At 52.0% G+C, this 21,122-nt stretch overlaps 1 protein-coding gene across 9 annotated transcripts in view; it reads left to right on the top strand.

The window, feature by feature from the left end:
- Positions 1–21,122, top strand: part of ANK1 (ankyrin 1) — a 146,117-nt gene that overhangs the window by 58,230 nt on the left and 66,765 nt on the right. For 6 of the 9 annotated variants that reach the window (XM_034762043.1, XM_034762035.1, XM_034762034.1 and 3 more), the window contains exon 1: positions 20,109–20,214. The exons of 2 other annotated variants lie outside the window; for them this stretch is intronic. In XM_034762043.1, the coding sequence (XP_034617934.1) occupies positions 20,161–20,214 (54 nt within the window). In that variant the 5' untranslated portion in view covers positions 20,109–20,160. Of the gene's footprint in view, positions 1–20,098; positions 20,215–21,122 lie in introns of those variants that run through there. One more of the 9 variants, XM_034762037.1, reaches the window with a different exon arrangement.

Raw genomic sequence — 21,122 nt, 5'->3', positions numbered from 1 at the left:
CAGCCCCCCCGAACTCCCGACCCCCCCCGTCTCTTGACTGCCCCCTCCAAAACCTCCCTGCCCCTTCTCCGACCCCCTGGCTCCCTTGTTGTTGGCCTTTCTTCACCTAATGTCTGGTGAACTTGCTCAGGAACTGCCTGAGCTGCTGGGCAGCAGCGGGGGAGAAGCTCCAAACTGCCGGAGCCGATCTGCAATGCAGGGAGGGAGAGGAGCAGGAGCCCTCTCTGGCTGAGTGTTGGAGCACCAAGTAAGTGACACTGGCCGGCCGGCAGCACTGTTAGCTGCGCGTGCTCTGCATGGGGGGGGAAGTCCGGACATTTACAAATTCCCCCCGGACGCTATTTTTAGCTTAAAAAGCTGGACATGTCCGGGGGAATCCGGACGAGTGGTAACCCTAGGTAAGAGCCATTAAGGCAGCATTTGCTGATAATGACTGTGCAGTTACCGTGGGTATCTGCAGGGCCGCCCAGAGGGGAGGGGCAAGTGGGGCAATTTGCCCCGGGCCCCACAGGGGCCCCCACGAGAATATAGGTTTCAGAGTAGCAGCCGTGTTAGTCTGTATTCGTAAAAAGAACAGGAGTACTTGTGGCACCTTAGAGACTAACAAATTTCTTTGAGCATAAGCTTTCGTGGGCTACAGCCCACATAAATTTGTTAGTCTCTAAGGTGCCACAAGTACTCCTGTTCTTTTTACGAGAATATAGTATTCTATAGTATTGCAACTTTTTTTAATGGAAGGGGCCCCTGAAATTGCTTTGCCCCAGGCCCCCTGAATCCTCTGGGCGGCCCTGGCTATCTGCTATTCTAAATAGAGCAGGAAACTGGTAACCCTGCAGTTCCACTCTGAGCTAACTCCTGGTGAATGGTGAGCCCCAGATCTCGCTGTGCCATGCTAGGTCTTTTACCCTCTGCTTTGCATTCCTGGGTTGCCTGGGCCAGCTCTGCTGTAATGACAGCATTCAGCATGAGGGAGGCAACTTTCTAGCTGTCAGCCTGAGTCCTCCGAGCCAGTGGTTCTCAACCAGGAGTATGTGTCTTCCTGGGGTACGCCAAGGTCTTTCAGGGGGTACATCAACTCAGCTAGATTAATAGATTCTAGGACTGGAAGGAACCTCGAGAGGTCATCGAGTCCAGTCCCCTGCCTAGTTTTACAATAGGCTACGTAAAAAGCACTAGCGAAGTCAGTACAAATAAAAATTCCACACAGACAATGACTGGTTTATTCTGCTCTGTACACTATACACTGAAATGTAAGTACAATATTTATATTCCAATTGATTTATTTTATAATTATATGGGAAAAAATGAGAAAATCAGCTGTTTTCCAGTAATAATGTGCTGTGACACTTCTGTATTTTTATGTCTGATTTTGTAAGCAAGTAGTTTTTAAGTGAGCTGAAACTGGGGGTATGCAAGACAAATTAGACTCCTGAAAGGGGTACAGTAGCCTGGAGAGGTTGAGAGCCATTGCTCCAAGCCACCGGCCCCAGCTCAGACCTGCCCCACCCAGCTGATAAACACAGCAGTAACTTTGGTATCTGCTGGGTGTGCAGAACCCCCAGGAGAGCAGCTGGGCAGCATGTGTAGTTTCTGACATTGGGCTCTCACACTGGATGTTGCACTGTTCAGGCTGAGCTGCCAGAAAGAGGCTCAGAAAACCAGGTCCAAATCAGAGTGTCTTTCAGATTTTGCTTCTCTGGATTATTTCTGGGGGCTCCTTGGGGGGTTTATGGAGGTTGACTTGGAGGGGAGCCACCCAAGCACCTCAAGGTGGATGTAAAGCAATTTAGTCCTGGGGGAATTCTGTGCCACTGCACGTGCGCAGCATTCATGACCTCCGCAGATTTCTTTGCTTCCCCACAGAAAAATGACTTCTGGCAGGGAAGAAAGGGAAGTTGCAAGAGCAGTGATGCACCACTCCCTGGCAGTGCAGGTGCATCATTTCAGGAACACAGAGCAGCCAGCGGAGAGGTAAATCACTGCAGGACTGGGGACACCCCAGCCAGTGGCTCCTACCCTGAACCGGGATCAGCTGCTAGTCCCGGCTGGGCTGGAGGCAGAAGAGGATAGGACTTCCTCTTCCCCTGCAAGGAGTGGATGCGTCTGCATTGGACCCACCCCCAGAAACCTGCCCCAGCTGCAGGAAGCTCGGCATCCTCCCCTGCTTCCTGCCCCCATCGCTCCTCAGCTGCAGGTGAGGGGTTATTGTATAGGGAGCTGCTCCCCCTTCCACCCAACCCCCGTGCATCCAGACCTCCTGTACCCAGACACCCCCACCAAGCCTCACCCCATATGCCCAGAACCCTCCTAGCCCTCCATACTCAAACCTCACCTCATTGAACCTCAACCCCTGCATCTGAAGCCCCCCTGTCCCCACACCCCCTTCCTCCGGACCCCGACCCCTGCACCCAGAGCACTCTCCACTGAGTTCCCTGCACTCAAACCCCCACCCTGATGAGCCCCACCCCCTGCACCACCCTGAGCCCTCACCTCCAGACCCCCATGACGCTGACCCCCAATTAGCTACACCCAGACACCCACCCCACCAAGCCCCAGTCACCCAGCACCCCCTGCTGAGGCCCCCTCTGCTGAGCCCCAACCATTCTCACCTGGAAGCCCCTGCAGAGTCCAGTTGCTCCTGCACTTGGAACACGCCCCCCAACAAGCCTCCGTGCCTCCAGATCCCCCCACACCTAGGCCCTCCCACTGAGCTGCCTGCACCCAGATTGTCCCACACAGAATCCTCTCACCCCACACCTGGATCCCCCCCACACTGAGCCCCTCCACACTTGGATCCTGCCTTGTTGAGCCTGCCTGCCCCACACCTAGTGCGACTGGCAGAGAGCGGCAGGGCCCCAGGGTGTTTCTGGGGCAGGCCCAGGCCTTGTGCTGTGTCAGGGTCGGGTGCAGCCTCACCACTGAGTCCGTGTCCCCAGGGTAGGGGACGGGGATACTGGAGAGGCTACAGGGTGATCTCCCACCTTCATGCAGCCAGTGGCCTGTGCTCCCCCCCTGCCATGCTAGAACCTCTGCATTTATGTATTGACAAATAAAACTTTCAGAATTTTGCAGAATTTTAAAATATTGTGCACAGAGTTTTTAATTTGTTGGCACAGAATGCCCTCAGGAGTAAAAGCAGCAAAAGGGTTTGTTAGGTAAAGGGAGAGGTTTCCAGGTCCTGGAGGAAAGTGCCCCTCACTTGCTGGGGTGAGTAAAATTAGCCCAGGCTTTTTCCAGGAAGGTGTGGTCTGCCCCATGTTTCTGGGAGCTGGAAATTGGCCTGGTTTGGCCGAGGCACTTGTTGCATAGTGCTTTCTCTCCATAAAGGCGAGAGACCAGAAGGGTGGGTAGTAAGAGCTATAGCCTCTCCTGCGTGTGTGTGTGTTCATCAGACTACTGGCCTGCCTGCTCTACTGCAGAGCTAACCGACAGACATGGACCAGGCCAGGTGTCCCATGCACGTTGTCAGCAGTCTGCCTTGGGTGGCTCTTTGGAAGCGAAGGGGCTGGTTGTCAGAAGGGCAGAGCTGCGGCCACACCCATTGAGGTCCCTTGGAGCTATGGGGTCTCAGCACCTCCCATGACTAACCAATGCAGCAGCAAGGCAGGTGGCTAGACAAGGCTTGCGGAACCTTACTCCAAACTGCAGAGGACCTGCAGCCCGCAAAGAGCCTCCTGCTCTGCTTTAAGGGGCTGTATGCAGCACTGCAGAGCACTGCTGATCTTCTCAGCCCTGCCTGCATGACTGCTGCACTGTTTTCCATCCCAGCTCCCTCTGAACCCCAAGCCGAGTACCTTTCTGTATCCAGGGCTAGGCAGCAGTGATGGAATTGCTAAGGATTTAAATTATTTAGCTTCAGCTACTGACTCAGCTTTAAAACAATACAGTAACAGCCTGGTGGCCAAAACCTGAGGTGCCGGCTGCTCCCTGAAATCACAGGCCGGTGAGTGGAAAACAGGGATTATCACCAGACAGGATTAAAGGCGTAATACAGTGCAGGGACCAGGTAGCTGTTGATGCACCGGTGCATGGTGAATACACTCACATTGTAGTCACCTGATACAAACTTACCCAACACCCAGGATCCATTGCAAATGCCTGATGGGAAAAGTGCAATCACCTTCCGAGAGATTCAGATCTGCACAGCTGTGGTTGCACCAAGACCATAACAGGGTTCAAAAAAGAACTCGATAAGTTAATGGAGCATAGGTCCATCAATGGCTATTAGCCAGGATGGGCAGGGATGGTGTCCCTAGCCTCTGTCTGCCAGAAGCTGGGAACGGGTGACAGGATGGATCACGTGATGATTCCCTGGTCTGTTCATTCCCCCTGGGGCACCTGGCACTGGCCACTGTCGGCAGACAGGATACTGGGCTAGATGGACATTTGGTCTGACCCAGTAGGGCCATTCTTATGTTCTTATGTAAATACAAAAAGCTGCTGCATTATCGTACCAGTTCCCGTCAGTGCAGCAAAACACATGGCTTCCCCTAAATACCATAGCAAGCTGTTAAAGGAAGGCATTTACTCTTCCCCAAGGCAGTGTATTTAAGAGCTCTTTACCGCATGGCCTCCCCATTCCCTTAAGTGAAAGAAAAAGAACAGCTGAGGATGGTGTCTTGAATATTGGCACCTGGCAACAAACAGTAAAGCGAGTGGTGCCCAGATTTCTCTGTTCTAGTTACAGTACACAGATGATAACAGCGCGGTCAGAGGAAGGAGCCTTGCATTCTTTCAGGACTATATCTGAGCACAGTTGAAGGTTTTCTTCAAAGTCTCTCAAGAGAAACCCAGGGACAGAACTTTGCAGCTTTAAAAAACTCTTTGTAGCTAAAGAAAAAGTTATCTTTGCAGGTCACCTTTTCCTTCTCGCTCCTGTCACAAAAGCCAGGCTTTGATTGCTGGGGTCCTGACCAAATCCTAATCTGGTAACTGCTTTCTACTGTCCTATATTCCCCCTGCAGTTGCAATTGGAATACAGTATTCTTCTCATTTCCTACCTAAAACTGTAGTACAGTATAATGGTGGCAGAACGGCGGCAGTGTTCCAGGCCAGATGTGTCTGAATTTCAGTGGGGGAAGAAATTAATTTGTGGGAAGTTGTATGGCCTGTGTGTGTGTGTAATATGGCTATATCCTAGCATCAGATGACCATGGCTGAATTAAGGGAACTGCATGTTTTTCTAGCCTAGATTTGGATCCTAGTTTACGAAGTGTCTGGAGGCCCTTGGGGGCAGAGGGGACAGTGTAAACCGGAAATGATAACTGGTACTAATTGTGAGTTTTCTTGAACTTCTGTTTCCTGCCACAAGTTTGACCTTCCATAAAGGACATCTTGTTGTGTGCATTGTAAATGGCTTTCCTTTGCAAACGCTCCTCAAGGGTCTCTGTAAGGAGAACTCCAGGTGCTCAGTCACCAGAGATAGGGGCATGGTATAGAAGCTTAGGCCTTGGCTACACTTGCAGCTGTACAGCGCTGTGAGTTAAACCTGTCTTCGTACAGCTGAGTAGGGAGAGCGCTGCAGTCTGTCCACACTGACAGCTGACAGCGCACTGTCGTGGCCACATTTGCAGCAATTGCAGCGCCATTGGGAGTGGTGCATTATGGGCAGCTATCCCACAGAGCACCTCTTCCCATTCTGGCGCCGTGGGTTGTGGGAAGGGGGCGTGGGTGCGGGGCATTCTGGGTCCTGTCCCAACGCCCGTGACGCATCATTTCGCATCCCAGAAATCCCTTTGTTTCCGTCCACCTTTGGCGCCATCTTTCAACGGTTTCTGTGCAGCGCGATCTGTCTGCGGGAAATGGAGTCCGAACTGCTGAGGCGTATGCTGATGAGTCTCACCAGCACGTCACGTTTGGCTGTCGAACTATTTCTTAAGATCCAAAGTGACAGTGAGAGTGAGGAGTCCGACGATGCTATCGAGCCGCGTAACGCATATGACACGAAATTGCTTGTGGCATTCACGGACATGCTCAGCACCGTGGAACGCTGCTTTTGGGTTCGGGAAACAAGCACTGAGTGGTGGGATCACATCGTCATGGAAGACTGGGATGATGAGCAGTGGCTGCAGAACTTTCGGATGAGAAAAGCCACTTTCATGGGACCGTGTGAGGAGCTCGCCCCACCCTGAGGCGCAAGCACACAAGATTGAGAGCTGCCCTGCCAGTGGAGAAGCGGGTGGCTATTGCAATGTGGAAGCCGGCAACTCCAGACAGCTACCGGTTGGTTGCAAACCAGTTTGGAGTGGGGAAGTCGACTGTTGGAATCGTGTTGATGCAAGTTTGCAAGGCCATTAATCGCATCCTACTCAGAAGAAACATGACTCTGGGTAACGTGCAGGACATAGTGGATGGATTTGCACAAATGGGTTTCCCTAACTGTGGAGGGGCGATAGATGGGACGCACATTCCTATTCTGGCACCACCCCACCTAGCATCCGAGTATGTTAATCGGAAGGGGTATTTCTCTATGGTTCTCCAGGTGCTTGTGGATCACCATGGGCGTTTCATTGACATTAACACAGGCTGGCCCGGAAAGGTGCATGACGCTCGCGTCTTTCGGAACACTTGGCTGTTCAGGAAGCTGCAGGCTGGGACTTTTTTCCCCAGAGTGGAAGATCACAGTAGGGGAAGTTGAAATGCCCATTGTGATCCTTGGAGATCCCGCTTACCCGTTAATGCCGGGGCTCATGAAACCCTACACAGGGAGCCTTGACAGCAGCAAGGAATGGTTCAACTACAGGCTGAGCTGGTGCCGAATGACTATGGAGTGTGCCTTTGGCCGTTTAAAGGGCCGCTGGTGATCTCTGTATGGGAAGCTGGACTTGGCCGAACACAGCATCCCGCGGTTATATCCGCGTGCTGTACCCTCCATAATATTTGTGAAGGTAAGGGTGAAAGCTTCACTCAGGCATGGACCTCCGAGGTTCAACACCTAGAGGCTGAATTTGCACAGCCAGAGAGCAGGGCTATTACAAGGGCCCAGCATGGGGCAGCAAGGATTAGGGATGCCTTGAGGGAGCAATTTGAGGCTGAAAACCAGCAGTGATATTTGGTGCCCTGCACGGAAGTGAAGTGCAATAGTTCCAATCTTTAGGAATCAGTGTTTGCTAAGCAGACTTGCAGTGCCTGTTTATTTCCTGGGCTAAGGAATCTTTTACTTTATGCAATAATAAAGAATGTTTTCAAAGCCAAAAATCCATTTATTGAAAAGAAACACAACTGCTTGGGAATCAGAAAGGGCAAGGGGGTGGAGTGGGGAACGGTAGAATCACAGATTCGCGTATGTCCTGTCTGGTGTGCTGTGCAGTGAGTGCTGCACTTCAGGATAGCTATACTGCATGGTGATGGGGGTTGAGTGCAGAGGGTAAGGGTCGTGGTTTTCAGGGCTGGGTGGTGAAGATACTGGTGTTGGAGGCAGCTGGTGGCGTGAAGAACCGGGAAAGTGGGTTGGAGGTAACAGTGGGGCACAAGGGAAAGAGTTTTGGGACAAGGGCTGTGGGTGGGGGTGGCGTTTGCGGTACTGCTCCTTCTGCATGGCTACAAGCTCCTGGATAGCGTCTGCTTGGCGCTCCAGGATGCTTATGAGCCGATCCGTGCTTTGCTGCCGGTGCTCCGTGCTTTGCCGCCAGTGCGCTGCATTTTCCTGGCGGATCCTGCTTTCTCTCTCCCTCCTGTTCTGTGCTTTTTCATTCTCTTTAATAGATTGCCGCATCACTTCTTGCAGCATGTCTTCTTTGGTTTTTCGCGGTCTCTTCCTGAGTCTTTGCAGTCTCTGAGCAGGCGATAAGAGGGACGGCTGAGGTCTCAAGGTTGTTGTAGCTGTATAGGCAAAATGCAGCATTTAACAGAGGCAGCATTGTTTATACCAGACAGAGTAATGATTTCCCCCGCACTTAAGGAGGGCACACACAGGGTCTACACAATAGCATAATTTCCCCATCCCAAACAGAGCACACATAACCCATGGGAGCCTCAAAATGGTGAGTAATGGGTACTGATTGTTTCAGGGCTGCACTGTCCTCTGGATTTCTGTGCCTTGGGGAGAGCCAACAGCTTCAGGGGGCACCTACACTGAACACTGTCCCAACATTTTCCACAGGAGTTCGTCCTGGACGATATCTCGCTGCTGAGGGTGACCTGGGAAGCAAGGGAGGGTCTTCTACTGCAATGTGGCTTCCGCCCTGGCCCATATGCAGCTTGCCTGTGTGCAGCAATGGTCCCCCCGCCCCTCGCAGCACAGTGGCGCGGACACGTTAGCCTGGCTGGGACAAGGACCACGGTGGCTCTCCGGATAAACCTGCGCAAGCGCATTGCACACATTCTGGATGAGACATTCGAAGAGATTACAGAGGCCGATTACCGCGATGTGATAAACCACATCAATGCACTATTCCGCATCTAGGCATGCATGCCTAACCCTCCTCTCCCAAAGAGCCCGCACTGAAAAAATTCCTTCCCCCCCCAAAAAAACGCTTACCGGGAACCTGCTCTTCTGTTTGTCCTCCACCAAGTACCGTCCGCTGCGACTGGCTACCTTCCTCCTGGCTTGAGAAGAGCTCCTGGCTGCATGGCTCCAGGGATTCCGGGGTGTCTCCATCTACCCCACCACCCTCACTCCCGTTTTCCTCCTCCTCCTCCCACCCCGGCTCTGAAGTGTCCATGGTGGTGCTCGGAGTGGAGGTGGGGTTAACCCCAAATATCGCATCCAGCTCTTTGTAGAATCAGCAGGACGCAGGGGGAGCACCCGAGCGGCCGTTTGCATCGCGGGATTTGCGGTAGGCACTCCGCAGCTCCTTCACTTTAATCCTGCACTGCAGGGCATCCCGGTCATGGCCCCTTTCCATCATGTCCTTTGATACCTTCCCGAAGGTATTGTAATTCCTACGGCTGGAGCGCAGCTGGACTGGACAGCTTCCTTCCCCCCAAACACTGATGAGGTCCAGCAACTCGCCATTGCTCCATGCTGGGGCTTGCTTGGCGCGTGGAGGCATGGTCACCTGGAAAGATTCGCTGATAGCACTGCACGCCACACCTGGCTGAGCAAACAGGAAGGGGATTTTTAAAATTCCCGGGGAATGTCAAGGTCAGGTCACATGGTTGGTTACCTGAGGGCAGGTGTGACAATGCGGTTCTGGCGGAACCCAACTGAGAGTGCCAACTCAGGACAAATTGCTCAAACAGGGCAGTTACAGCCCAAGGCTGGGTTTTTTTCCACCTCTAAGGCAAACCAAACCAGTCAGACTAAGAGGACTTCGGTCTCACCCCACTGGCTAACCGCAAGTCTCACAAGCAATCTCCTTAGACACTCCAGTTTCCCAGTATTACCACCAGTGCCACTCGTTATGGGGACAAATGGTTATGAAAACCAATACCCAAGTAAAAGAAAAAGGTTCTCCTGATCCCAAAGGACCAAGCCCCAGACCCAGGTCAATATACAAATCAGATCTTACCCACAAATCACGCTGTTGCCAATCCTTTAGAATCTAAAATCTAAAGGTTTATTCATAAAAGGAAAAAGATAGAGATGGGAGTTAGAATTGGTTAAATGGAATCAATTACATACAGTAATGGCAAAGTTCTTGGTTCAGGCTTGCAGCAGCGATAGAATAAACTGCAGGTTCAAATCAAGTCTCTGGAATACATCCCCAGCTGGGATGGATCCTCAGTCCTTTGTTCAAAGCTTCAGCTTGTAGCAAAGTTCCTCCAGAGGTATGAAGCAGGATTGAAGACAAAATGGAGATCCTTAGGCCTGGTCCCCACTAAGCCCCCACTTTGGACTAAGGTACGCAAATTCAGCTACGTTAATAACGTAGCTGAATTCGAAGTACCTTAGTCCGAACTTACCGCGGGTCCAGACGTGGCAGGAAGGCTCCCCCGTCGATGCCGCGTACTCCTCTCGGCGAGCTGGAGTACCGGCGTCGACGGCGAGCACTTCCGGGATCAATCCAGGATCGATTTATTGCGTCTTAACCAGACACGATAAATCGATCCCAGAACATCGATTGCCTGCCGCCGGACCCTCCGGTAAGTGAAGACGTACCCTTATATAGTCTTTTCCAGGTGTAAGAACACCTCTTTGTTCTTACTGTGGATAATTACAGCAAAATGGAGCCTGGAGTCACATGGGCCAGTCCCTGCATACTTTGCTGAGTCTGAAGGCATATTTGCCTTCTCTCAATGGGTCCATTGTATAGCTGATGGTCCTTAATGGGCCATCAAGCAGGCTAGGCAGAGCTAATCCCAGCTTTTCTGGGATGTCACCCAGAAGCATAGCATAAGTTTGCCATACAGACAGTATAGAGACAATAATCGTAACTTCAACTACAAAACTGATACACACATATAGACAGCATAATCATAACCAGTAAACCATAACCTTGTCTGAAACACCCCATTTGACCCTCTTTATACAAGATTTGGTGCTACTACAGGACCTTGGTTGCAACAATGATCTATACGGTCCCAGTTTGTCAATAACGTCACAGCAGGGCAGTAGAGTTTGAACTGATGACCAGAGTGGCTAGAACAGGCATTGTGGGATACTGCCGAATACTTCTGGAGGCCAGTCACCGTGCATTGGGTGGCTACACTGGCGCCGCAGCGCTGCAGCGGCGGCGCAATACTCGCTATTCCTCTTGGGAAGATGGAGTACATGCAGTGCTGTAGCCACGGAGATACAGCGCTGTAAGTCCCTTGCCAGTGTGGACGGGGAGTGAGTTACAGCGCTGGGGGAGGCTTTATTGCGCTGTAATTTGCAAGTGTAGCCAAGGCCTTAGTGAAAGCTTCACACACCCACACCCATGGGGTTTAGGGTCTGGAAATAGACAGATGAGGCCTCTTAGGACATGTCTACACCGCAAGTAAAAGCCTGCGGTTGGCCTGGGCCAGCTGACTCAGGCTAAGGGGCTAATTAATTGCTGTGTAGAAATTCAGGCTCAGGCTGGATCCCAGGCTCTAGGGTCCTGTGGGGGGGAGGGTCCCATAGCTCAGACTGCAGCCAGAACCCAAACATCTACACTGCAATTAAACAGCCCCTTAGCGCGAGTCAGCTGGCCAGGGCCAGCCGCCCACAGGGGTCTCACTGCAGTGTAGACAGGCCCTCAGTGTTAGTGAATCCCCTGACGAGAAACTCCCTCCCACCAGCACTTTGTTGGGTGGTTGAATGGGGATGGAGACTGCATTCCAGGCTCAGATCCCCAGCTTTATTGGGACACTCCTATTGTGAAAGGTTTAAACCCTTCTCAGCCCTGGCTCCCTGGATGGGATTGCTCTCCTGTGCGGACGGTAGCCTTCCCCAGACCCCGCAGCATTGGAGCTTTACTTTTCTCTGTGGAGAGAGGCTGCTGAGGGCAGGTTTCTAAGGCTCGTTGCCATTCACCCCTTGTGCTTGCCCACAGAGAGAGCCACATGCAGACTTCGCCCATCTGCGGTGAGGGCAGGAAGGAGAGCGGAGATGGAGCTTGTTGCAGCTCCCATGCTAATGAGTGAGGTGTAATACCGGGATGAGGGATCAATGGGAAGTCTTAGGAAGCGTGATGAAAATGGGAATGCAATTAACGTAGCAAGGAGAACGGTTCCACTGGGAACTGAGCCTGCTTCATCTACAAATAGCAACAAAAACAATTAGGGATTAATTTATTAAATGCGCTGAACCACAGAGCTGACTGGTGAGAAGAGAGAGCCAGGAGGGTGCAAAATGACAGAGCCCATCACCCGTTACCACTAGGTGCCTAGTGATTTTCATAGGATGGCAGGAGTACAGCTGATGGCAGGATTTGGCCCTAGGAGTCTGCAAATGTCTCCTACAATCACTGCACATAATAGCAGAGGCAGGGCGGGTTCCAAGCTGCCTGGGGTTGGTTCTGGGGCACACTCCGAGGTGGACAGGGTGCGAGGCTGAACGGGGCTGGTTCTAGGGATGGCTGGGTGGGAGGTTTCGTGGCACTGGCTCTGGGCAGAGGTTCAGTTCTTAATGGGGTGGATGAAAGATTTAAATGACGGAATTCGAGTTGCCTCCCAATCCTGCACCAGGCCCCAGTGGGCGTGGAGCCAGGGGGTGAAGCACTTGGCTTTCTCAGGGGAGCTCCAGCCTGCCAGTGGCCCTATGGAGGACCCAATTTGTGCTGCCTTCCCATTTTTCCAGCCCGAGGAAAGCTCTTGTGGGCTGGTGGTGCTAAGCGGCAGTGACCCTCACTGTGCTCTTGCCCACAGCTTGCTCCAGAGACTTCTACAAATCCATCCGTTTGTCACCATTAAGATACCACACAATCACCGCAGCTATTTCCTGCTCTGGGCCCAGAGCATCCCGTTCACTGCTGTGCCCTAGCTGTGGGCCGTTAAGAGAATTCCGAAGGGATGAAGGGTTCTGAGAGGAGTCTGTGTGATGCAGGCAGGGTGTTCCCTGCTTCTGGCGGCTCACTGGGCCTGAAGGAACTGCAGGCAGCAGTGACTCTGCCCAGCACAGCCACGGTGCTTTATCATGCAGAAAATGACTTCCTAGGCGAGCAGGAAAACCCAGGCTCCCATTCTGGTGACCCAGTCTCTAGCTGGTGCCCTGCTAAGGACTGAGTTCCCTCACCAAGGAAATCACATCCAAGAGATGGCCTGTCCTCTGTGGGCCTCTCTGCAGCAGCGGAAAAGTTGCTCTTCTGACTCTTGTTAGTGGTTTCTGGTGGCAGCCATAATATGCCGGGTGCTGTACCAACCCAGATAAAGGCCTGGCCCCAGCCTTGAGGCGCTCATGTTCTCAAAGGACACAGCAAAGGGGAAGAGGAGAGGATCCAGCATGCAGGGGTCGTGGCCAGGCAATAAGCAGGCTAAAAGGGATGGTGTGAGGTGATATGTTTGCATGGCTGGCGGTGTGTTCCTTAGAGGCAGGTGGGTTAGCTCCAGCCGTGTGCACGTGCCTGTCTCTGGGGCCCTTTCAGCAGTGGTTTAAAAGTGACTTGGTTTAAAAGTGAGCTTTTAACTGGTCTGTGTGGAGAGAGGCTGCTGATGGCAGGTTTCTAAGGTTCATTGCCGTTCACCCCCTGTGCTTGCCCACAGAGCTCGCCACATTCAGCCATAGCCCTGGCCTTGTGGAAGGGTGGTCTGCATGGGGCTGCTCCCGGTGTTTTGGAGTGGCCCCGTATCTCTCCTAGACGTCACCAGCCTTCAGACTCTGATCTACATTCATGACATGCAGTTATGCAGAAAAAAATGCAGCATTGCATAAACTGGTGATACTGCTCCCTAGCTTAGGAGCAGCAGCATCTACCGCCAGGCAGGAACCATGGACTTTCCAGAGTTTGCAAATGACTGGGATACATTCAACTTCTCTAGCATTTTAAAGCAGGTGGCCAAGTGTGCTAGGGAACAAACTCCAGAGAGATTGCAGGCTCCTAGGGAGGGTATTGTACCCTGCACCTATCCCTAGGCTCTGCACTCCTCTCTGTGATGAGCATGGGGAGTGCCTCCCAGACCCGGCCTGCCCCCTGCTGTCTCTCCCCCCTTAGCACCCACTGCCATGGAGCCCCGGGTCTGCCAGGGCCTTTGGCTCCTGCCGGGATGTAAAGGTTTGTTAGGGTAGGGGCTTAGGGCCAACCATCAGCGAGGCCCCCCCACCCGTGCCAGCACTGTGCAGACACTGAGCAGCAACTGTCACTGCCCCAAAGAGCTGACAGTCGCGATGGACCGGGCAGACCAGGGTGGGGGAGAGGGAGAACCTACAAACAGATTGAACAATGGTAGCTGGGTGCATGCGTTTCCTATTAAAAAGAAATGCATGGCCTGAGAGAGAGTGCCTGGCTTGGGCGAGGGGGGATGGAGCCACTCCCCCTTAGCCCCCAGTTACAGTCTGGTGTGTGTGCAGTGACCGTTCAGTCCCCTGTGCAGTTAGCTGTCTGTCTAAAGAGTTTGATGGGCCTGGTCTAGCGCCTAGTGGACAGCTGACCGCACTGCCATTATCCCTATTGGCAGAGTGAGCACAGGGCCCAAACTGCCTTGCCCCCCAGAGGTGGTTGGCTCAGGCCCGGGGGGAGGCTGTTGGGGGAGGGGGTGAAGCCCACAATGTTGCTGCCTGCTCTGTATCTGTCCCGGCTCCTAGGCTTTCTTGCTAGAACATTAACTTACAAACCAGTGCATCACCCTGGGCTGGGAGCGTGCTATGGCCGCAGCGCTCTTCCTGGCACTCTGCATCCCATCGTTTCCTCTGCTCTTCTAATGCTCATTGCACGCAACTGGTCAGCTCGGAAATTACACACTGTGCATTGGTAATTGAGAACATGCTTCAGTCTCCGTTGGAGTGCCCACTGTGGGGTTGGTGTAGCATGGAGCAGCACCTAGTTATGTATTCGAAGGAGTCTGTACCCTACAAGGTTCTATGTGTAGACAGAAGAGCCAGTGGCCACCGATAAAGCTGGACTCCCCCACCAAGCCTGTCCCGAATGCTCAGTCGCCTCTCCCTTTGCTCTTTACACTCTCTCTTGCTTTTCCTCCCACCAAACAACTCAGAGATGCAGGTGAAGGACTTTTGGGGGGAAAAGGGCTGACCCTGAATGCTTGGACAGGACTGCTGCACAGAGCCACAGTTCAGTAACAGCTGGATGGCTAGTTAGCTAGTAGCACCTGTCAGTGCAGGATCAATGTACTCCAATCATTCACGGAAGAAAAGGAATGTGAATGGAATACCGGGGAAGGCTTGGTTCTGAGGGACAGGCCCACTCACTGTTTTGTTTGTGCCCCACCCACCCACCCACAGTAGACATTCCTGCACTTTTATCACAGTGGGGGATTGTCACTGAACTGATTGACATGGGACGCAGGACACTAGACGCCCTGGAAGGGATTGGGGTCACCAGCCTGCACTGGTGTCGACAGCTGTGTGATGAAGGTGACAGTGCTGTGCATCAGAAGGGACTCTGCAAGGCTGTGATTCAGAGCTGCAAGCGTGTTATGTTATGGAGCAGGCAAGTGGTTTAATTTCAGGTCCCCTCGTTCTGGCCTCCCAGACCACAACGGGCTCCCTAGAACCACATTCCCTGAAGGTTTGCTTGCTGGTTCTCATGCATTTCCCCTGTCTCCAGGCCAGCGTCTGGCAGAGCATCTTCCACCCAATAACCTCTCTTGGGTAGCAGAGCTGGGCAGTGTCTTCTGCTCATTTGACCCTGGAAAGTTAATGAACACAAAGGGTTTTTATAGCCCTTTCTGGCTCTCTCCTCTGTGTCTACACGAGAGTCTGCAAACAGCATGCTCCTGCCAGAGTCTGTGCAGTGTCTGCAAAGGACTCCTGGCTAATCTCCAAAGAAATTGGAACTGGTCAGTGGAGCAGGATTAACTACGAATGAAGAGGGGAATAAAAATTTGAAAGGGGGCCCAAAAGGGGGAGACATTCGGCACCAGGAAAACCGTGCAAACATGTCCTGCCCTTGCTAGCAACAGTTCATCTCAAATGTGGGGGCCTGCATGAAGACTTCTAAGCTTAACTACCAGCTTAGTTCTGGTCCGCTGCCACCATTCTCAAAAACTAATTCCCTTCCCTGGGTAGCCTTGAGAAACCTTTCACCAATTCCCTGGTGAATACAGATCCAAACTCTTTGGATCTAAAAACAAGGAAAAATCAATCAGGTTCTTAAAAAGAAGGCTTTTAATTAAAGAAAAAGGTAAAAATCATCTCTGTAAAATCAGTATGGAAAATAACTTTACAGGGTAATCAAACTTAAAGAGCTCAGAGGACCCCCCCCCTCTAGTCTCAGGTTCAAAGTACAGCAAACAAAGAAACACTCTAGTAAAAGGTACATTTTAAAAAGGTTACAGACTGTGACACGAAGGATTGAAATGTCACCGGAGCCTCCGGGTTGATGAGTTTGGGGTCCACTAGGGATTGGTGGATAGTTGACACTTGTGCCCCAGTGTCCCTCCAAGCGATAACCTTCTTTCCGCCCACTCTCAAGGTTTCCCTTCACTCCGAGGGTATGAGAGGGGCATCTGGGCCTGGGGATCTTTGGTGTGACTGTGGTGTAATGAACTGTAATCAGTTGGGGTTCTTGGGGCAGTGAGCCTTTATATGTCCCAGTTCATTACATTTAAAACATTGCCCTGCTAAGGTATCACCGGGGCGATGTTGGTTGGTGGAGAGTGGTGGGATGGGGTGAGAAGGCCTCTGGGGTTTCCCTTGGGATGTGGGTGGGGCCTTGGGTTGTCCCCAGTGGTAAGGTTTTGTTTCGGCTTGCCCCTTCTGGTATTCGCTCCAACTGCTACTAGTTTTTTTCTTTTCTGTCACCTCCACCCATTTGGCTCCAATCTCCCCCGCCTCCGTTACAGTTTTGGGCTTCCTATCTAGGATGTACCTTTCTATTTCCTCAGGAACACTCTCTAAAAACTGCTCCATTTGCATTAGGAAGGGCAACTCTTCCGTAGATTTAACATTTGCTCCTGATATCCAGGCATCCCAATTTTTCCCAATGTGGTAGGCTGTCGGGTAAATGACACATCGGGTTTCCACCTTAGGGCTCTGAACCGCCAACAGGCATGCTCAGGTGTTAGCCCCATTCTGATTCTGGCCTTGTTTTTAAAAAGTTCATAACTGTTCATGTGTCCCTTAGGCATTTCAGCCGCCACCTCTGCTAAGGGTCCGCTGAGCTGCGGCCTCAGCTCTACCATGTACTGGTCTATAGGGATGCTGTATCCAAGGCAGGCCCTTTCAAAATTTTCTAAGAAAGCCTCAGTATCATCGCCTGCCTTGTAGGTGGGGAATTTTCTGGGATGGGAAGTGGTACCTGGAGAGGAGTTGTTAGGGGTGGCTGTTGCATCCTGCCTAGCCCTTGCTACTTCCAGTTCATGCTTCCTTTCTTTTTCTCTCGCCTCCTCTTTGGCTTTTTCCAGCTCCATAGTTCTCTTGTGGGCCTCCTCTTTGGCTTTCTATTCTCTGTCTCTCAGCTCTATCTCTTTTACTTTCAGTTCCATAGCTCTCTTGTGGGCCTCCTCTTTGGCTTTTTCTTCTTTTGTAGTCATTTTCCTGTTTTCTTGTGCTGGGTCACACCACTCTGCAGTTGACTGAAACTGGGATGTACTCAGCTCTGGCTGCTGCTGAGTTAACAGAGACTTTCTAACTAGCTACTCCTGAGGATGTAAAAAGAAAAAAATAATAATTCAGCTTGTAAATTCCTTTTACCAGTCGTTTGCTCATTAATTGAACCCTTCTCTTAACAAAGGCTCTTGTTAAAAAAACTTAACACCTCTGCCTTCAGGCAAGGAGAGATAAGATATGCATCTACCTTCAGCTCTGCTTTCCAAGCAGCTAGAAGGGAAAAAAAATCTTACTGGCTTTTGGGTTTAAAATGAATCCCACCTCTGCCACCATGTCAAGGCTGTATCCCCACTTTGAACTTTAGGGTACAAATGTGGGGGCCTGCATGAAGACTTCTAAGCTTAACTACCAGCTTAGTTCTGGTCCGCTGCCATAATTCTCAAAAACTAATTCCCTTCCCTGGGTAGCCTTGAGAAATCTTTCACCAATTCCCTGGTGAATTCAGATCCAAACCCCTTGGATCTTAAAACAAGGAGAAATTAACCATTCCCCTCCTTCCTCCCACCAACTCCTGGTGAATACAGATCCAACCCCCTTGGATCTAAAAACAAGGAAAAATCAATCAGGTTCTTAAAAAGAAGGCTTTTAATTAAAGAAAAAGGTAAAAATCATCTCTGTAAAATCAGTATGGAAAATAACTTTACAGGGTAATCAAACTTAAAGAGCTCAGAGGACCCCCCGCCCCTCTAGTCTCAGGTTCAAAGTACAGCAAACAAAGAAACACTCTAGTAAAAGGTACATTTACAAGTTGAGAAAACAAAGTAAAACTAAGACGCCTTGCCTGGCTATTTACTTACAAGTTTGAAAAGGAGAGACTTGTTTAGAAAGATGTGGAGAACCTGGATTGATGTCTGGTCCTTCTCAGTCCCAAGAGCGAACGAACTCCACAAAACAAAGAGCACAAACAAAAGCCACTTGCGCATTGGGATTGTTACGATAGGTGTTAGAATTATAAGAATGTGTTTAGTGTTTAGACTTTATGGAACGCTGGTGAGTGGCTGCCTGCATAGATCTCATAGCATCTGTATTTCACATTGTATGGTAATATCTGAGCATTTGCATTTTGAGCCTTGGTAGCTGTATAAATCACTGGGCAGGAGAGAGAGATTAAGGAGTGTGAAATACTGGTCTCTCAACAGATGGTGTTCTGTTCTGCCCCACAAAGAAGGCCCCTCAACCCCAGACAGACTGGAGTGGGACATTAAAGAGGACAAAAGACCTTGTTGTTTAAGCTCCCCCTCCAATGAAAATGAGGCCTTGGCTACACTTACCCGCTAGTTCGACAGCTGGAAATCGAACTTCTGGGTTCGACTTATCGCGTCTAGTCTGGACGCGATAAGTCGAACCCGGAAGTGCTCGCCGTCGACTGCGGTACTCCAGCTCGCCGAGAGGAGTACCGCGGAGTCGACGGGGGAGCCTGCCTGCCGCGTGTGGACCAAGGTAAGTTCGAACTAATTCGAACTAAGGTACTTCGAACTTCAGCTACGTTATTCACGTAGCTGAAGTTGCGTACCTTAGTTCGAATTAGGGGTGTAGTGTAGACCTGGCCTGAGTCTTGTTTACTCTCCCCCTCCCATCAGCTGAGTTTGCAGCTCAAAGCAGAAGAGGGGAAGGGAATAAACCCAACTACTGTGGAGGAACTGGCGCTCCTGAGCCGACTGCATACCTACGCCAGGATGGCACATGCACAAGCTGCCTGAGAATTGCACTCTGTCTCTAGGAATCTGCCTGCTGCATTGTGGCACCTACTGCTAGAATGAAAGCTCTGCCAGTGTTTCCATCAAAGCCTTGGCGGCGCAGCGTGCGCATACACGTGTGCAAAGGGGATTTTTTTTTTAAGGAAACCTTTTCTGATAAGGCCTCGGCTCTGCTGCCACTGCTGTAACTTGGAGCACAGCCCCCGCTGTGGTCAACTCGCATCTCTCTATCATGCAAAGCACTAGGCAGGCTCCATTTTCCATGCCTGCATCTGAGCACATCCCAGAGCACTTACTGCGATGAGCGCTTTCCCAGGGACGGGCTCAGCTGACTTGCAAGCATCCAGGTGGGTGCAGCTGGCTCAGCCATTGCTGTGTGAGCACCCCACAGTCACGTTTGTGCTCAATGACCTGCCCACGTGTAGTCACCTCAGGTTCTGAGGCATCTACTGGCATGGTCCCAAGGTATCCAGATCACCACAGTTCTGCAGTCAGCACATGGGTTCCTGATGAATGGGAGCTAAAAGCAGAAATGGAGCACTGTGCTGTCCTGCATTCACCTAGCGCTTTGCAAACACCAGCTAATTAATCACCGGGCACCTGAGCAGTGTGAACAAAGCCACTGGCACCCTTTAATGGAGAGCAGAATCTGGTCTTCCAGCCTGGAGTGCCAAGTAAATGCTCCCCCGTCAGTATTCATAGTGCACCCGTTGTCATGGTATTGGAGCACAGACCGTCTGGAGGGGCTGTTTCCAAAGGGTCTGTTCTCATGAGCTGTGCTGTGACTTCCCAGTAGAGCAGGTGGAGAGACCCTGCTCCAAATGGCTTAGGGCTCACTCCCCTTCTCCCTGCATGCAGGGATCTCCAGGGGGGAAGGCTGGAGCTGGATCTGCCCTGTGACTAGGAGAAGTGAGTTTCATTGTGTTGCAGTAACATGTAGGAATGCGGTCCCCTTGCGATGGGTGCGCTACACGCACAAGGTCAGAGGCAGTCCTGGCCCTGAGCAGCTTTCAGACGAACAATTCTGTCCTTACTGTGTCTCACGTTTCTGAGGCCTGTCCTGCACTTTTCCTGTTTGAAAGGCAGGGTTCAGGTGCCCGAGGTTGGAGCCCCATTCACGAGCCTGCAGACGTGTTTAGAAAGCATGTTCCAGATACCCTGCCCTCTCAAACGCTTGGAGAAGAGCCCAGCCACTGTTTATCATGGGCCCTGGCATGAGGCAGCCTCTGTAATCTCCAGTCCCCAGGCAGGAGCCTCGCCTCGGCATCTGCACATGTGAGTGGTGATAGGGCGGAGGGCTGATGATGATGATAAAACCCTGTGCCTGCTGGGATCTTGGGCACTTGTTTTGGAGGCAGAACTCACTGTGCATCTGTGCAGACCCCAAGCACGGACATGGGGGCTTCCTTTTCACCAATAGGGATGCCAGACCTGCTGCACCTACGGAAAGTGAGTACTTGGGCAGCCTCTAAAGGCAGCGGGGGGTTCTTGCAACTCAATTCCAGGGGGAAGGATAGTTGGGAGGCTGTTTACCTATCCTGCTTGGCATGTGTCTGTCAGAACTGGTAGCATGGGATCAGGGCCCTGTGGTGCTGGGCACCTGTGTGCACATGGTGAGACGGCCCCTGCCCCAGAGACCAAACAGAGAGACACAGGATAGATCATTGTACAGATGGGGGACTTGGCCAAGGTCACACAGGGAGTCAGTGGCTGAGCCAGGAACTGATCTGAGCCCCTTGTTTCCAGGCTGGAGAGTTAAAAGCAAGACCATCCCTGCTCTCCACGCCAGCGTATTCTGAGCTGATATAGTTGAGGGGGAAGGAGGATTGGCTGCCAGTTTTCTTTTGTAACGGTAAACAGCAGCTGCTAAATTGTCGTCTCTGCTGCCCACCTAAAGCACTGGGTCAGGCGCACTGGGTGGGGTTTCCATGCAGGCTCCAACTGCCTTTGAAGCCATGCTAGCAGCAACTTTCCTTCACTAGGCGCAGGCGTTGCTCACAGGGTCCTGGCACAGCTCCCCTTGCCAGTGCAAGGGGGGATATTGTCTAAGAGCCGTGCTGCAGGCAGCCTTCCTCTGGGCCTTCCTTCCTAGATGGCTTAGAGCAGTGGTTCCCAACCAGGCATCCGGGGGCGCTGCAAGCAGGTTTCAGGGGGTCTGCCAAGCATGGCTGGCGTTAGACTCGCTAGGGTCCAGGGCAGAAAGCCAAAGCCCTGCCCAGGGCCAGCTCTAACTTTTTTGCTGCCCCAAGCAGCAAAAAAAAGCCCCCCCCCCCCCCGCGCGCCGCGCCGCCGAACCCCCCCCCCGAGCACCGCGCCCTGCGCCACCCCCCCGCCGCGTGCCGTGCCGCCGGAGCGCC

This window comes from Trachemys scripta, chromosome 2 (genome assembly GCF_013100865.1).
Source record: "Trachemys scripta elegans isolate TJP31775 chromosome 2, CAS_Tse_1.0, whole genome shotgun sequence".
Taxonomy (NCBI): domain Eukaryota; kingdom Metazoa; phylum Chordata; order Testudines; family Emydidae; genus Trachemys; species Trachemys scripta.
Note: the sequence above shows the minus strand (reverse complement) of the source record. Positions and strands in the feature narration are given on the sequence as shown.